The 16841-nt window shown below is 44.5% G+C and overlaps 1 protein-coding gene across 9 annotated transcripts in view; it reads right to left on the reverse strand.

Annotated features, from left to right (window-relative positions):
• The window catches only part of FLNB (filamin B), a 223423-nt gene that overhangs the window by 123696 nt on the left and 82886 nt on the right, over positions 1-16841 (reverse strand). For all 9 annotated transcript variants that reach the window (XM_030205341.1, XM_030205340.1, XM_030205337.1 and 6 more), the window contains exons 2-5: positions 12599-12847; positions 8255-8352; positions 6717-6864; positions 454-572 (exon numbers count right to left, since the gene is read on the reverse strand). In XM_030205341.1, coding sequence (XP_030061201.1) covers positions 454-572; positions 6717-6864; positions 8255-8352; positions 12599-12847 — 614 coding nt within the window. The remainder of the gene's footprint in view (positions 1-453; positions 573-6716; positions 6865-8254; positions 8353-12598; positions 12848-16841) is intronic.

Consider the following 16841-nt stretch of genomic DNA (forward strand, 5'->3'; position numbering starts at 1 on the left):
CCCCCATAGATTTGTCCCTGGACCCCCTTGCCGACGACCCCCCTGCCACCGCCGCTTACCTTTGCTGTATGTGCAGGACGTCAGACTAGAACGCAGCCTTGCGCGGGATTGAGAAGAAGAGGACCTCTGCTCGGCTGGCAGGGGTTGGGGTCCTCCGCCAGCAAAGGTAGGCGGCGGCAGGAGGGGGGGGCTAAAATGTGTCCCCTCACCTCAGGCTCTGGACCCCCCCTCCTGCCGAAGTCTGGCTACGCCCATGACGCAAACCAAACACAGCAAGGGTGACAATGAAAAGAACAGCAGACGATGACCAAACAAACCAGTTTTAGTAGACGATGACCAAACAAACCAGCTGATTCATTTGGTCATCATCATCTGCTGCTCTTTCCATTTGTCACCCTCGCTGTGTTTGTTTGGTTTGCACGCCTAGGACCCATCAAGACCAATATGTCATACCTCTTCTCTGTTTTTCTCTGGATCTTCCACAAACACTATCACATCCCCTTGCCCAGCACTTATGGTTTCCACTGTGAACTTAGCAGGCTGCTTCACCATATTTCCATTTGGCTCAACTCCTGTTAAAATAGGTAAAACCCCCTCATTAGAAAAAACAAAACAGGTAGGTCATCTGAAACAAAGGTTATATATCAATTCTAAAAAGTTTTCAGTTATACAAATTAGGCTATAGTTCCATGGCCCATCTTTCAGAACCATATCAAAAGCATAGTTGGAATGCCAAGTTCTTGCCATAACATAATATGGAGATATCTCTTTGTCCCAACAATCCCAGGGCAAGTAGAGAGGACTAAATCACGTTAACATGGTAGATCTTAACACTAGGAAGCTTATTTTTGAAGCACGTGTTTCAAAATGCCCAAATGGACGTCCCTGTGCTTGAACCTTCAAATACCAATTTTGCAAAGGAAGACAAGGGATGTCCCAAAACTGCAGTACATCCATACAAGTGAACATGCTGTGGGTGGGACTAGGGAGGGGCCCAAACTAAGGACATACAGCCAAATGGCTACCACATGGGAGGAAAAGTCTAAAAGCCCCAAGTTAAACCTGTTTTGTCACATCCAGGGTAGAAAAAGCTGCTCTTTAGAGGAATTTCACCTTCTTAATCCCCCAGTGGTTGCTGTCCCCCTCTCTCTCCTCTGAAAGAGGAACTGAAAGGAGATATCAGAGTGACAACTTCAGCTATTATGGGCATTCTTAGCCAAGCAGAAGTCTGAACAGCCTAGTGGTGGTTAGTGCAGTAAACCAAGGCACCCAGGTTCAAACTTTGTGAGCCAGGGAATGTGGTAAAGGCAGTTAGCTTAGCAGAGTTTAAAAAGGGTCTGGACGGCTTCCTAAAGGAAAAGTCCACAGACCATTATTAAATTGACTTGGGGAAAATCCATTGCTATTTTTCTGGGATAAGCAGCATAAAATGTATTGAGCTTTCTTGGGATCTTGCCAGGTATTTGTGACCTGGATTGGCCACTGTTAGAAACAGAATGATGGGCTTGATGGACCTTTGGTCTGTCCCAGTGTGGCAACACTTATGCACTTAATATATACTGTACTTAAGACATCTGCAAGCCTGAAGGCTATCGTAGTGTACATTCAGGTTACAGTATGTATTTCTGTTCGTGGAGGGCTCACAATTACAAAATTGTTCAAGTAGATTTGAACTTGTCCCTTGGTTTAAAGCCCTCTGCTCTACAGGGATGTGTGTGGCCATTCTTCTAAGAATACCGCCAGACAGACGTCTTGTGTCCTTGTTTTTGTAGTTCATATGCTGATGTCTATCTCATATATTTGAGCAGGAAATGCCGACATTTCCTGTTGGAAAATACATGCGAGATGAATGTCCATTTTGGATGTTATGAGCTGGATATCCTTTTGAAATAGCCCTCCACTTACTACACTATGTACAAGTGTAATTTTGAAGCCCAATCTGGAAATTTAGGGTTTGCCTGCTTCCAGACCCCCAGAGTATAACAGACCCAGAAACAAGCATATTTGGCAGTAAGTTCATCTGACTGCTCAGTTTTCCTCTATCTTGTGTCCAAGGGTATATACACATTGTTACTGTGTGCTAAACTGATTTGTTAACCAAACAAATGAATCTGTCCCCCATTTTTAGCATCTGCCAGAATCAGGAAAGGCTACAATTTGCCCTGTGCATTTCCCCCACTATATGTACATAAAGATTCATAAAGCAGGAGCTCAATCATAGCATATGTTCCAGTTCAAGTCTTTATGTAACATTTGTACAGAACAGGAAAGTTGTTCAATTTTAAACACTTACACTTGATAACAGGAGGAGGAGTTAAACATGAAATTGTTTTCATATTAAAGCCCCTGAAAGCTACAAAGTGGCCTGCATGTGTTACAACACATGACAAAGCTAGTTAAGTACAGAAGTAGGTTGAGAACCTACCAATGCCCACTGTGACCTTGGTCAAATCCTTTCACCCGCTGTTGCCTTATGAAACAGTTAAGTATTTGATTTAAGAGCCACTGCTGCAGAGATGGCAAGTTACATTCAGATATGATAAGCAAAGAACACTTCTCGTCATGTTAATAGAAAGGCATTTGCCTTTTGCCATTTCTAATCTTACTTGTTGGTTCTGGGCATTTCTGTGGAAAAGCTAAGGATGTTAACAATCAGATCTGCTACACCAGCAAGCCAGGGGCGTAGCCAGACTTTGGCGGGAGGGGGGTCCAGAGCCCGAGGTGAGGGGGCACATTTTAGCCCCCTCCCCCGGCGCCGACCCACCCGCTTTGCCAACTTTGACCCCCCCCCCCCACGCTGAAGACCATCTTGACCCCCCCTCCCGCCGCCAACCCTCCCCACCGCCACAGTCACCTACCTTTGCTGGCGGGGGACCCCAACCCTCGCCAGTCGAGGTCCTCTTCTTCCTTCATTCCGTTTCCAAGTTTGACGTACAGGATGTCAGACTCGGAAACAGAACGAAGGAAGAAGAGGACCTCGGCTGGCGGGTGTTGGGGGTCCCAGGCCCCCATGGCCCCACATAGCTACGCCACTGCAGCAAGCTACTACAGCCAGTAAAGAAAGCCAACATGGGTAGACCCACATTGTCTACATTTTCACAGCAAATAAGACCCAAACCACAAGATTGGTATTACAGCACAGCTAATTAATGCCTCTAGTGCTCCACAGACGGCATCTCAACAACTGTGTACAATTCTGTTCAGTGTTGCACAACAGTGAAATTAGAAAAAAAAAAAAAAAAAAAAAAAAAAAAGAAGGTATACAGATGGGCAACCAGAATGTGTAGTCCTCTCAACATCCTATGAGGAAAAACTGAAGTTACGGCTCTTCCGTTTGACTACCGTGTTTCCCCGAAAATAAGACAGTGTCTTATATTAATTTTTGCTCCCAAAGATGCGCTAGGTCTTATTTTCAGGGGGTCTTATTCGGGAGTAGTAGGGGGACTGTGGCGGTCGGGAACAGTATTGAAGTGGGGGGCGGTATCCTGCAGGAGTAGGCCGTGGCTCGCCTATCTGCCCACAGTGACCGCAGGACTCGAGCGGAGCAGAGCCGCCCAGGCCGGGCTGGGAATGGAGGAGGGGTATGCACTAGGGAAGGTAATGGAATGTGGGGCCGGGCTGCTCTGGCTGGGGGTCTCGGGAGGTTGAGAGAGGGCTTAGGGCGCAGGATCATCCCTACCGTATTACAAACGTTAAAAGAAAAAATTCTACGGTAGCTCCGTTCCCCGTTGGTGGCACTTTATGCGCTCCTCCTGTACATTCGCAACACTTTCCAGCCTTCTAGTCTGACTTAGCCCTTGGGCGATGGAGCAGCGCCGAAAGGGCTCGGTTACTCATTTTCTTTTCTTTTATTATTTCTGCAAGGGGGATGTTTCTTTTCTTTCTGGGCTCACTTACCGGTAGTTGATCTTCACAAAAGCGTGAAGGAGGATGGTAGTCCGCTGGACGATAGATTTTCCACCTCAGTCTTGTTTCTTGCATTTCTTTAATGTTATTTCATCTTTGGGTTGCAGCGAAAAAAATTAAGGTTTCTGTGTCCATGTCCCATCGGGGCCAAACAAAAACTTTGCTAGGTCTTACTTTCAGGGGAGGCCTTATATTTTAGCAATTCAGCAAAACCTCTACTAGGTCTTATTTTCAGGGGATGTCTTATTTTTGGGGAAACAGGGTACTACTAAAAGAAAGTGAGAGCAACACCATTTCATAAAGTTGCCGAAGTACAATCAGAATTTTTTTTTTACTCAACATAAGTTCTAGAATTTGTTGGATAATGTGTTAAAGCAGTTAGCATAGCTGGTTTAAAAAAAAAAAAAAAAACTTTGACAACCCTATAAATGATTAAGGTAGACTTGAAAGCCTCTTGTGTCTCCCTAGACTCTTAACTGACATGTTTTAGGACAGGGTGGGCAAAATGTATACAGAGGGCCACATGAACATCAGGGTGGGCTGCAAAATTATACATCATTTGCACAGAGCTCAGTAGACCTGTGATAAATGTTTACTTGTTTAACTAGACACAATGGTAACATACAAGAGTATGTATTCTAAAAATATTTGCAAAATATTTAAAAAACACCAATACTCTGATTAATGTTCTCTGTATATTTCCTATGTTTCATGGGTCAGTTTCAAAAACAATTAATTTACTACCCCCCACCCATTAGATAGGCCATCTGGGCAGCTTACAATCTACAATACAGGAAAACTGACAACCAAGAGGAAGAAGGGGGAAAAAAAAAACCTACAGTATTAAAGATGTGTTTCTCTTCCCCAAGATGCAGGTTGCACCTGCCAGGAATTCACAGCTGGCACTTGCAAAGAGTGATTGACAATAAGTAGAAAACATATTTGAAGAGAACCCCCCCCCCCCCCATTTTAAATCTGCCTTAAATTGCTCTAGTGATGTCTGCAATCTTAGATACTCTGGCATCAGATTCCCAAGATCAGGGCCTTGAACTGAAAAAAAAAACAAAAAGAAAAAAAAATGGAATGAAACTGAAAATGGGGACTATCGAGCAATTCTGTATTATGACCTAAGTGCCCTGGAAGGAGTATTGGACGTCAAGAAGCATGAGGGAAAGCTGGGTTCACTCAAAATTTGAATTTTACAGACTAGAAGCAGTAACTTGTAAGTTACACAGTGAGGGGAAGACAGTGGGTGGCCTTTATGAGGGGGCTATGTGATCATATTTCTTGGCTTTATGAAAAAGCTTAATGGCTGTTATTTTGAGCTAGCTGTAAGCAGTGAAGGTTTTTCACTCAGTTCCTTAGAGAATTGCAATAATCCACTAGAGAATGTGAAAATACATTTAACACTGGAGAGTGAAAAGATTGATCTGTTCTGTCCAATCAGTTTGTAGTAGGAATGCTGAATAACCAACACTTGCAGTCTAAAAAGGTTAAAACCATCATCTAGGATTACCCCAAGACTTCTTATGGTGTTAACCAAGGAAACTGGAGAATTACATTGTATTACATAGAACAGGAGGAGTAATGAGGGGGTTTCTGCCTCCCTCAGAGAAGGATTTTGGATTTATTGGGGTTTAATAAAAAAAAGTTTATTAACCTGTAACCAATTCATGTGTACTAGTTCGGCATTAAAATGACAGAGCTCAACAGTGCAGAGGATCTGGATGTTGTCAACATAAAAACGTATATAGTAAAGCTGAGCGACTGTGCCAGAGTTATGAGGGGCAAGGGAGATAGTTTAGGGGCCAGAATTGATCCTTGAGGAACCCCTGAAACAGGCAAGAAAGATTAAAGGATGAGTTTTTGAAGTGTACTGTATAGGTACAGTTCTGTAAATATGAAGAAAACGAAAACAGTATCCTTAAAGGCCAGTCTGGTGTAGTTGAAGTTAAATGGAGCGATACTATCTAAAGCATTCGACCTGGTAGAAGATAGAACAGACTTCACTTGATCAAGGTGATAAGACAAGTTTGGAGTTGTGAGTTGTTCGGTTGATCGTTATACAACAGTTGTGGTCACCTTGCTGGTTTTTTTATTATATGTCCTTTATTGTTTGATGAGTATAAATCGTATTTCCAGTTGGAACATTGTTTCTGCACAGTCAATAATTTAGCCCCTGACGCAGCCCCTTTGGGCGAAACACGGCCTGTGTCGGGCAATATTCTGGTACATATCAATAAAATCTTCACGTTTATCTTGATCTGCTGTTTTGTTTGTCCCTATTCTAGAGTCTTTCTGATATGCTGCAGACACCCTCCTAGGGAAAGCACCTTCTACTATACTATGGAGTAACACTAAACCTTCAGTTCTTCCACTCTTAGGCTGCAAGTACTAGAGGTACAATTAAGTTATTCAGTTACCCCTCTGAAAATGACACTTAAAATCAGGGATAAACTGTTCCCAACCCCAAGCCTCAAAGAGTTTTTTTTTAATGAAGTCATTAAAGAAAAAGCACATTCATTTACATGCTGCCTATGCTTTGCAAAAGCTTCACACTGGAATTTGATTAGCTCTGTGTAAATCTGAAGTGTTTGCAATGAATGGGAGTGGTTTTAGATAGCTTCCACTATAACTCAGAGCACCACACCCAGGTGTAGCTGAACCAAGGACTTTGTCCAAACAGGTATTTTTTTTTGTTTTTTTTCTTACACCAAAAAAATAAAAAAAAATAAAAAAAAAAACCACTGCAGATAAACAAGGAAATAGATTTTACAAATCCTTTTATAAAGTCTTAAGATACTCCTTACCTCGCCCATAAGCTCTTGCTTTCTTAGGATTCAGTTTAGGTTTCAAAGGAGCACCTGGCTTCAGCTTAGCTTTAGGGAACTGTGACAGGTAAGTCATGACAGAATGTTCATCCACATCAGGGTGAATAATTTCTTCTGGTGCTATTACCTAGGAGAAAAACAGGTTTAAGTAATATTTTACATTAATACATATTCAATTCTCCAGTAGGTACACTTGCTGAACAATGGAATGGTAGTTAGAGACTGCTCATTTTAGCTCGAGATTGTGAGGACATGGCAAGATAGCTATAGAAATGCATTTTTAATATACAAAAACACTTGCATGACCACCCAGCTACAGGCATTGAGATATTGAAAGCAATGTTTGCCGAGAGCATAGTTTGGAACATACTCGAGTGCAGAAGTGAAAAACCACAGTTTGAAGGTCAGTGGCGTTTCTAGGTCAGCTACCACCCGGGGCGGATCACCGCTGCGCACCCCCCTCCCCACCCCGGTGCAGCGGCATCCGTCCCCCTCCCAGGGTGCAGCACAACATCCCTCCCCCCCCCCCGGGTGCATTCCTAGCTGTTGGGAGCAGCCGCGCAGCTGTCAGCTCCGTTGGCTCCCTCTGCCCCTGAACAGGAAGTAATCTATTCCGGGGCAGAGGAAGCAGGGAACCAGCAGAGCCAACAGGCGCGCGGCTGCTCCCTGCACCCCTCTAGCAGCGTGCACCCAGGACGGACCGCCCCGCCCTTGTTGAAGGCCACAACCCAGTTAGGTTTTCAAGACTTTCACATTGAATATGCATGACAATCTGCAGCTACTGCTTCCATTATATGCAAATAGATCTCATGTATAAGAAGTCTTGAAAACCTAACAATGTTTTAAATACCGTATGACCCATGTCCAAGTATAAAGGTTAACATACTTAACACTGCATTGATACTACTTGCCTTTCCCAAGTCAACTCAGAGTTACAGTTCTGTAATGTAGTTACCTCTGCCCAGTGCATTTTTTCTAGCAAAAAAAAGGTGCTGGTACTCAAATACTAGACCACCCTTCAGAGGTGGGGTGATCACTGAGGAATCCATCCCACAATAGCCAGGCCCCCTGCAACCAGTCACAGAGTCTATGACAAGGCAGAATTAGTGTGTAGAGCCTGAGCTCTTTCATTAAAACTGGGGGTCCATGGGTCAATTTTAGCAGACAATGGAAAAGGTGCCGGTAACTCAGTACCCCCTCAAAAAAAAATTTTAAAAAAAGGCCTGCCTTTGCCAAAGGCAGCTTAAATTTAAATTGCAATTGAGGCAGTAGGCTGCAACATCAACTTGGGATTTAAACCCTGGCTTTCCTGGTTCTCACCTGCTGCTTAACTACACCACATGGATGACTTTAAAGATATGAATTACTGTGGACAACCCAGCCCAAAATAAAAGCACCTACATATGGCCCAACTTTAGGGATTTAAGACTACTTGGATTATAATCAAGAATAGCCAATTCGGGGGGGGGGCGGGGAGAGGTCTATTTGATAAATTGTTAACTTGTACTAGGACTTACCTGGGGAACACCTAGCCAGTCATCAGCTTGCTGCATGGCTTCACGTGCATTATCAACAGGTTTCTGAGGATCCCAGGACTCCCAATCTGGACACAAACCTAAACAAAGTATGTAAGTCCCAATTTAGCCAAGCTATTATGCATTAGACTGGAATGTTGCAACTGGTATTAAAATACGTTTCTGGACTACAAAATGCTGAACCCCTTTTGCTAAAGTAAAGGCCTCCCAATACCTGCTCCCATCCTACAAAGACTACATGTTATCGAGAAGTCATTTTTACCTTCAAAAATAGGTGTAACTAAACTGATTTAAAACCGACAAGCTTCAGTTGGCAAGACTGAAAATGCTACCTTTGAAGCTAAGTTTTTATATCTTTCAGTAACACTATACAATTAGCTAGATGGATTGTGTATTCACCTGCAAGGAAACAATTCTTTGATTGACCAAACCAGAGTTCAAAAGCCTGAAAGGAGATTAAGGGCTATGCACTTTGTGAAAGTAAATAAAAAAAGCAGGAGTGTCTCAAGCCCAAGAACCTGTCTAGAAGGTGCTCATTAAAGGATGGGGCCCTCTGTACTGTCTGTGGCTTGAGGCAGATTTGGGTGGGGAGGAAAGGCGAGTGGCTTTGGGTGCCTTTGGCCTGGCTTATCATACGGCAGTTTGAAAGTAAGCCTGACTGGCAAGGCAGCCAGATAAGGAGGGAGGAAGGGTAGGGATATTTAATGGGAATGCCTCCAGGGTGCAGAGCTTTTCCTGCTCCTCAGAAGCTGCTTCCAAGTGTGCCAAAAAGTTGCAGGAGGGACAACCCCTGGCCTCCAAATGAAGGGTGTTTTGGCAGTGCATGACTCCAGTGCATGTGGTAGTGATTCAACTGGTTACAGCTTTACGGGATATAGAGGTGCAGCCATATGCCTGCAGTCTGATTTTGCCGAGGGCTTTTGGGTACCTTTCTGGTGACAACTGGCCAACAGAGTTGTTTCTAATTCGATGACTTCTGTCCATTCAAGGGGATGTTGTGTGTGAGGAATTTGGCTGTTCCTCAAAAGGACTCAAAATCCTCCCTAGACTGTTCCCAGTGATGCAGTTCTTTCCACCACTGGTGGTCATTCCCAAAAAGGACCAGACAAATGCCGGCTAATTCAATACCTCTTACCCTTTGGGTACATCAGTGAAATGACGGGATACCACCTGAGTTGTGCACGGTGCAATATATGTCCTTGATGAGGCATTGCGGCTTGTGCTCTGGAACAGTTGGGTGCCCCTTAGGCAAAAAATGTATGTGGAGTCGGCATTCCATTTACTGCCCACCCATCCCGATTCCTTCCCTTTTATTAAGTTTCACCTTCAAAAGGAAGTACTATCTTGACAAGTGTCTGCCCATGGGTTGTGCTGTGTCTTGGGCCTATTTTGAGCTCTTCAGTTCACTCGTGCATTAGGTCACTGCAGGAACAGTGGGGGCGCCTTGATGAAATAGTTCATTACCTAGACAATTTTCTCTTTTTTGGGCCCTGCAGGGTGAGGTGATTGTACCTCCTTAATGGCTGGCTTCAAGGTGGTGGCTGGTTTGGTATCCTGCTAGCCATGGGGAAGACAGAGGTGCTATCTGCTGTGATTACATTTCTGTTTATTGAAGTTAATTCTGTGAGGACGGTCACTAGGTTGCCAGAGAAGGTGAGGCAATCACCAAAGTGTTGGGCACGAAAAAGTCCACTTTGTGTGGTACACACTTTCTGCTGCTACTTCTGGTGTTTGACTACCACATCATTTTATGCATCTGCCCTCTGGTAGTAGGAGTGATTTAAGGGTATGGTTGCATTTCTAAGCATTTTTAATGGTATGCTGGCAATTCAAGATGAGGAAGTAAGTAATGTTGACTTAGAATTTTTTTTGGATGCAGCTGGTGGCGTAGGCTTTGGCCTATACTGTCAAGGGTCTTGGTCTGTGACTACAAGGCCAGCAGATTGGGCGATATCTGGCTTGAAGAACATTACATTTCTTGAGCTCTTTCCATTTTCTTGTGAGATTTGGACCCACAGGTTGAGACAAAAATATTGTGTTGTATGGAACAAGGGAGTTGAGGTTGTAAATAGGCGCTAGATATTTGCAAGTCAGTTCTCTGGTTTGTGCGCTAGTACTGCTTTGGTCTACAGTTAAATCTGTATCACGGTGAGATGTTCCAGGAGTGATTAATTCATTGGTTGATGCCTTGTCTCGTTTTCAGCTCAACAGGTTCTGGTCTTTAGATACTCATGCTGAAGTGGCCAGTATTCAGATGCCTGCACACAACTCTGGGACCTTGGCCTGACCAGGTTGGAATTCTGTGGCGCCCATGATAGCTGCTTATCTGTTCAGTTACAAGAGGATAGCAAAGTATTTGTCAAATAAGGGCCGGTCTATGGGGGGGGATGGAAGATGGGACATTGGCAGAGTATGTTAAGCAGGTGCAAGGATCTGGGATAATTGAAAGGGGCTGTCTCCAAGTATCTATCAGGTTTTTTGTTCCAAGGCCAAGGGTTGGGGCAATCTGGCGATTGGGATCTTGGTGTATTGGATGCTTTGGGGGTTGGGGAGGGTTCATCCACCACTTCCTGATGTGTGCTGTCCTGTTACACATGATTTATTGCTCTCCTTGCTTTGTTAGTTGCCAGATGTTGTTTATTCTGGACTATGAGGCTACACGCGATCCTTTTCTTTAGGATTCTTTGGGGCTTTTCAGGTGGGAGAGCTGGTGCCCAGGAACAGGGTGGTTGGTTGTGAGTGGCTCAGGTGTGAGCATGTGTTCTTGGGTGTGGATACTTTGTGTTAAGTGTTCCTTCCCCCAATCTAAGACAGATCAGGTAGGGAGCGGTCCAATCCACAGCCTTTTGATTTATTCTGGGCTCGCTTTCTTGCCCTTGTCGCTTGTGGTTCATTGTGCCAAGGTTAGTTCCCCAGGGCAGCATTTATGTTTTTGTTACATGCTGATGGAATGGCCCTTAGTAGGTATCAGTTTACAGTAGTGCTGCGAAAGACGCTGGCAGCGGTTGGGGTGGCCAGCAGTGAATACGCAACTCATTCCTTCCATATAAAAAGGTGGCAACCAGTGCCAAGGTGGCCAGTTTGTGAGACACAAACATACTGGACGGTGGACCTCCAGGGCTTTTTGGGGTAAAACACAGGTGTTTATATCGGTGGGAGGTCGCTAAGTCATTGTCATCATTTCAGTCCAGTTTCTATGGTAGCTGGTGGCATTAGGGTGGAGCATTTTGCTGCTGGGTAGGATGGGTGGGGGCTATGTTTGCAAGGTTTTACTGTTCGGAATGGTAGCATGCTTTGGTGACGGTTATGTTCTTCCTTCTTTCACTGAGCCTGTTGCTCGTTCCCAGTTACTTAGCATGCAATTGAGTGGATGTGCAGCCAGGAGGGCTGCTGTTTTTGTTGCATTACCATTTCAGATTTCTAGTTTCAGTGCAGAATTCTCATCCAGTTTGGATAGGTGGCCATTCGTTTGTACACTAGGCAAAGTCAGTGGACAATGTACCGGTCAGGAGGACTTCACCTTGGATTAGCGTCCAGGTCGTCAGACTTTCTTGGCACAGAGAACGGTGTATGCAGTGGCATCCGCTTCTCCCCTTCCTATATGGTTCTACATCCAAGCCTCACCACCTGGATATTATGCATTTGGGCTGCAAAAACCCAGAGCAGCAGTATTTTTGGGGATTGAAGTATTATGCATGAAAGCAGGGCCTGAGGTAATTGTATTCCATGGTCTCTATGTGGCCAAAAAGGTAAACGACAGCAAAAGGCAGTCACACGTGGGGGAGGGCAGGGGGGAGAATGGCCAGCTGGCAGGTGATAGTATTTCTGTAGTTGACTTAGTTACTGTGAAAAATTCTGGAGACCATGTTTTTTTTTTGTTGTTTTTAAGGTGTGGTGTGAGATTTGTCCTCCTTTACCACTGGCCATTTTAGTAGCCACCCTCTAGACAATGTGTATACTTTACCATCTCCCCCCCTCCCCCCCCCCCCCCCCCCCACAACCTTTACTTTTTTTTTTTCCAGACATTTACATAGCTCCATAGCATGAACAAAGGAGGTTAATCTTTCAATTGAAAAGCTCTGAACAAGGATGAAGGTGAAAGGGGATAGATGTGGGAGTAATCTAAGGAAATCTTTAGAGATAGGATGGTAATTGAAAAACATGAGAAGGGTATCGCAAGGATAGGGAAGCACAGAAGATTTCAGAGTAAGGTATTGTAGAGATGGCAGACTTGACAGAAACGAAAGCAGATCAAGACCATATGGCTACACATGTCAGAAGAGGCCCACGGGGGAGGGGGGGAATCAAGATTGCATGGATTCTTACCTGGAGCACAGCTATCAACAAGTGCACCGAGAGCTTTACCATCTTGCCAATTCTGGCTGAAGTTAGTGATTGGCAAGTAGGGTATTTTGTTTTGAATCCAGCCCAGCAGTCTCTGCTTGGGGGTCTGATTCTTGCCGTCTTCACCACCTTCATCCTCCCACACTGGCATGGAGATGGAGTAATGCAGGATAAGGGTCCATATCAGGCCAAGAATTAGCTTCAGATTTCCATCAACAATGGCTTTGCTGTCTGGTAAAAAAAAAAAAAAAGGTGATAAGGACACATCAGCACCAATTCAAACCATTTAGTACATTTGATAAAACTGCTGAGGACTTCACATAGACATAGTGGTTAACAAGTACAATGTTCCATACTGATACTAGTACTGTCCCCAACGGGCTCACAATCTAAGTATATATTGTATCTGGGGCAATGGAGGGCTAAGTGACTTGCCCAGGTTCACATGGAGCTACAGAGGGATCTCAATCCACTGTCGACTGTTAGGCAGCAGCAGGAATCCAACCTGGTTCCCTAGGTCTGCACCCACTGCAGTAACCATTACGTCACTCCTCTGCTCTATTTGCCTTTAAGGCCTCCATTAAGCTGACAGCTGCTCTGCGCTCAAGTACCTTCCAGAAATAAGCCTTTCCTTTCCTGTGGTGTTAGGAATTATGTATCCCGACAGGATGTGGATCCATACATTGCATACAGTTTCAAAGAGGACAGCACAACAGCAGACTGCCACCAGTAAAGGAGACTTGCTTGAAACACACTAGACCTCCCTAAAGGGAGCATTTTAATCTACAGCCCTGTAGATGATTACACATGAGCAATTTGGCGTATCCACAACTGCTACTGCATTTGTGCAAATCAAGTTTAATGGTTTGTGAACTACAGCTGATCATGTTGCAAGCTACCATGTCCCATATGAAGCCAAAGAACAAAACAGTTTTTTTTTTGTGCAATAGTAAAAACTTGGTGGACAAACTTATTGGGCCCTTTAAGGAGTTCATGTGAATATTCTCTTAAGATAGCTGAACATCAGGAACAGCAGGCTACTTTGAAGCACAGCTCCTGAGGTCCTAAGCAGCCAGGTTGTCCAAGGCCACGAATGGGTGCCCCAGCCAAGGGAAATCAGCTCAAGAGGACAGTGCAACAGAGGGAGCCCAGAGCAAACCGGTCGTGCCCAGTGAATAGATCACCCCCAAACCAGACCAGGTGAGTGCGTGGCTACCGGCAGTCAGCTCTGAAGCAGAGCGCCTGTATTCCTGAGCAGCCAGACCACGAACAACTGCCTTAACAGGGAAGTCGGCAGCAGGTACCAGATGATGCACCTGCAGGAGTCTGGACACGCTAAATGGAAGGACCACCTTGCCGAACCAGACCAGGTGAGCGGCACAAGGAGAGTCCATTGCTGCGGCTGCAGCTCACAACTTAGACCCAGACTCCCCCCCTTCCATCGCATCCCTAGGCATATTTGCCACCACCGGGCCGGCAAGCCGCCTCATAGGGCTGAGCAGGGAGGGCACTGTACATGCTGGGAGAAGGTGAACAAAGCAGGGATAAGGGAAACCTCCACCTGGCCTGCCACCCCGACACACCTGCCCTTGTCTGGCTAGCTGCAGAGAGAACAAAGATCGCACGTGGTCAACTGCTGTATGAAAGCCAAAGCTTGGCGAAGTGCCAAGTACCTGTGGAGAAGAGCCCAAGATTCCACACAGCTCGGACAGCTCAACCGGTCCCGAGATACCAACACGACCAGCTGCTGGAGAGCAGCCAGTAATTGGATGGAGCTAACAAAGCAGGAACAGCCATGATGAGCTAGAAGAGGGGGCTGAGCCCCTGGACTCCAAGCAGCCTGCGCCATGTAATAGACGCAGCAGAGGCAATGCGGAGCAGAGACCTACACTGCAGCTGGAGGATTCAACTATGCTGGAGGAGGCTCTGCGGCCAAGGGACCCACAAGCAGCATAAAAAGGTCCACAGGGACTGGATGAGTGGAGAGGTGCCAGAAATGGTACAGAATGTGTGACAAAATTAGCGGAGTCATGACCGAGGAAGATAGGGGAGAAGACCACCACACATATCAGGACTTGATCCATGGAGAAATACGGTCTCTACAAAGGGCCCCAAAAGGACCCCACACCAAGACCCCCATAAGGAAAATAATTAAGAGGGAACACACAAAAGGACTGAAGTGCATAAACACGCTACAGTAAAATAGAGGGCATCTAAACCAGGACGCTTGACAGATAGGTTTGCCATTTGAGGTGCATTTAGGTTCTAAGAACATGGACGTCCTACTTCATGATAATATGGATAACAGGGATATTAGTAGCATCACCAAATGAATGAAAAATTCCCCATAAGCACAGACACTGAAACCAACAACTGGCAATACCAACATAACCCTCATAATAAACAAGAGGCTAAACAAACAACAAAAAGAAACCAGAACAACCCGCAACCCTAACTTCCTAAATCAATAGAACTTCACTATAGAAAAAGGAACCTCATCCCACACAAAAGGCCACAAGGCCACCAACTGGACATATTAGCCCACAGGTTACCGATTTCAACCCACAAACGGGAAGAGGTACCACAGTCAGACCACAACAAGATAATGTTCACACCAAAATAGAACGCAAATGAGAAGAGAAAACAGATCAATACACAGTCATCACCAGAGGAAAGATGGATAACCAAAACGGTGGAAAACTATAAAAACCTAGAACCGAATGATATCCATTACATGAGTAATTGGGATGAAACATGCGCAAAGACACTGGACAAAATGGCACCACTAAAAACAAAAAAAACAAACAAACAGAGACCCTGGTTCAACGATGAGCTACTACAAATGAAAAAACTATGTAGGAGACTAGAAAGAACATGGGGAACATGGGCTAGAAACAAAACATATGGAGGAGAGATTAGAACATATAAACACAATATAAAGAAAGCAAAGACGGAACGTTACAACACCTACACAAATCCAGAACAGATTAATGCTAAAATATTCAAACTCATGAACCATCTAATGAAAACACAGGATATATTGGCATCAACTGAAAAACCACCTTCTGCGAACGAACTAGCAAAATATTTTGAACAAAAAATTAACAAAAACCAAGATGCAACCTTGCAAAACCGCAAATGAACATAAATGACTTCTTACAAGACTGCAAAACCAACACCCACACCATCACAGACCAAATTCAAACCACCCAAACCGCACACAATAAAGGCACTATTGACAAATATGCACATGCGAATTGTACACTAGACAAGTGCCCAAACAACACGATGAAAAATCCACCAGAATGGTTCATCAAATGCACCAATCACAAAAGATAAAGGTGAAATCATACTTACCCCAATCCTCAAGAACCAACAAGATCAGTGACATCACCCCTATCCCCAAGAACAGCAACATCACAACTACAGGCCAGTGGCCTCAATACCACTACTGACCAAAAATGATGGAGGGATTGTTAACACAACTAATGGAATACCTATCAAAATTTCAATCTTACATAAATCCCAGTTAGGGTTCAGGCCACAACAGCACCGAAGCGGTTCTAACCACCCTGATAACAAAATTCAGAAGCTTAATAAGCCAAAAGCAGAATATACTACTAATGCAACTCGACAAGTTCAGTGCGTTTGACCTAGTAGGCCATACAATGCCGATGACACCGCTCGATCACATAGGAGTCAGTGGTAAAGCGGCTGCATGGTTCAATGGTTTCCTAAAGAACAGATCCTACATTGTAAAGATGTGTAACCAGCTATCAAATTCCTGGATCTCCAAGTGCAAAGTACCCCAGGGCTCTCCAATATTACCCACACTGTTCAATGTACCGATGACTCCACTCGGGAAAGAAAACTGGAGAAAATGGGCTTAAATCCATTTATCTATGCAAATGATATTACTATCTACATACCTTTCAGTAAGAATATATCACAGAATGGGCTTCAATCTATTCATCTATGCAGATATTCTTACTAAAAGGTATATAGCTAGTAATATCACAGAAATAAGGGACAAAGTCAAAACAGGATTGGACCTCAGGGAAAACTGGGCAGAAACCTTCAAACTCAAATTAAACAGAAACAAAACCAAATTCCTGGTTCTATCAAGCCTGCACAACCCAACGGCCTATCAAAATTTCACAATCATCCACCAAATACACAACATTGAAATAGTTAAAAATACTGGGAATTATTCTCGAGAAACACC

Source organism: Microcaecilia unicolor, chromosome 6, assembly GCF_901765095.1.
Source record: "Microcaecilia unicolor chromosome 6, aMicUni1.1, whole genome shotgun sequence".
In the NCBI taxonomy this organism is placed as follows: domain Eukaryota; kingdom Metazoa; phylum Chordata; class Amphibia; order Gymnophiona; family Siphonopidae; genus Microcaecilia; species Microcaecilia unicolor.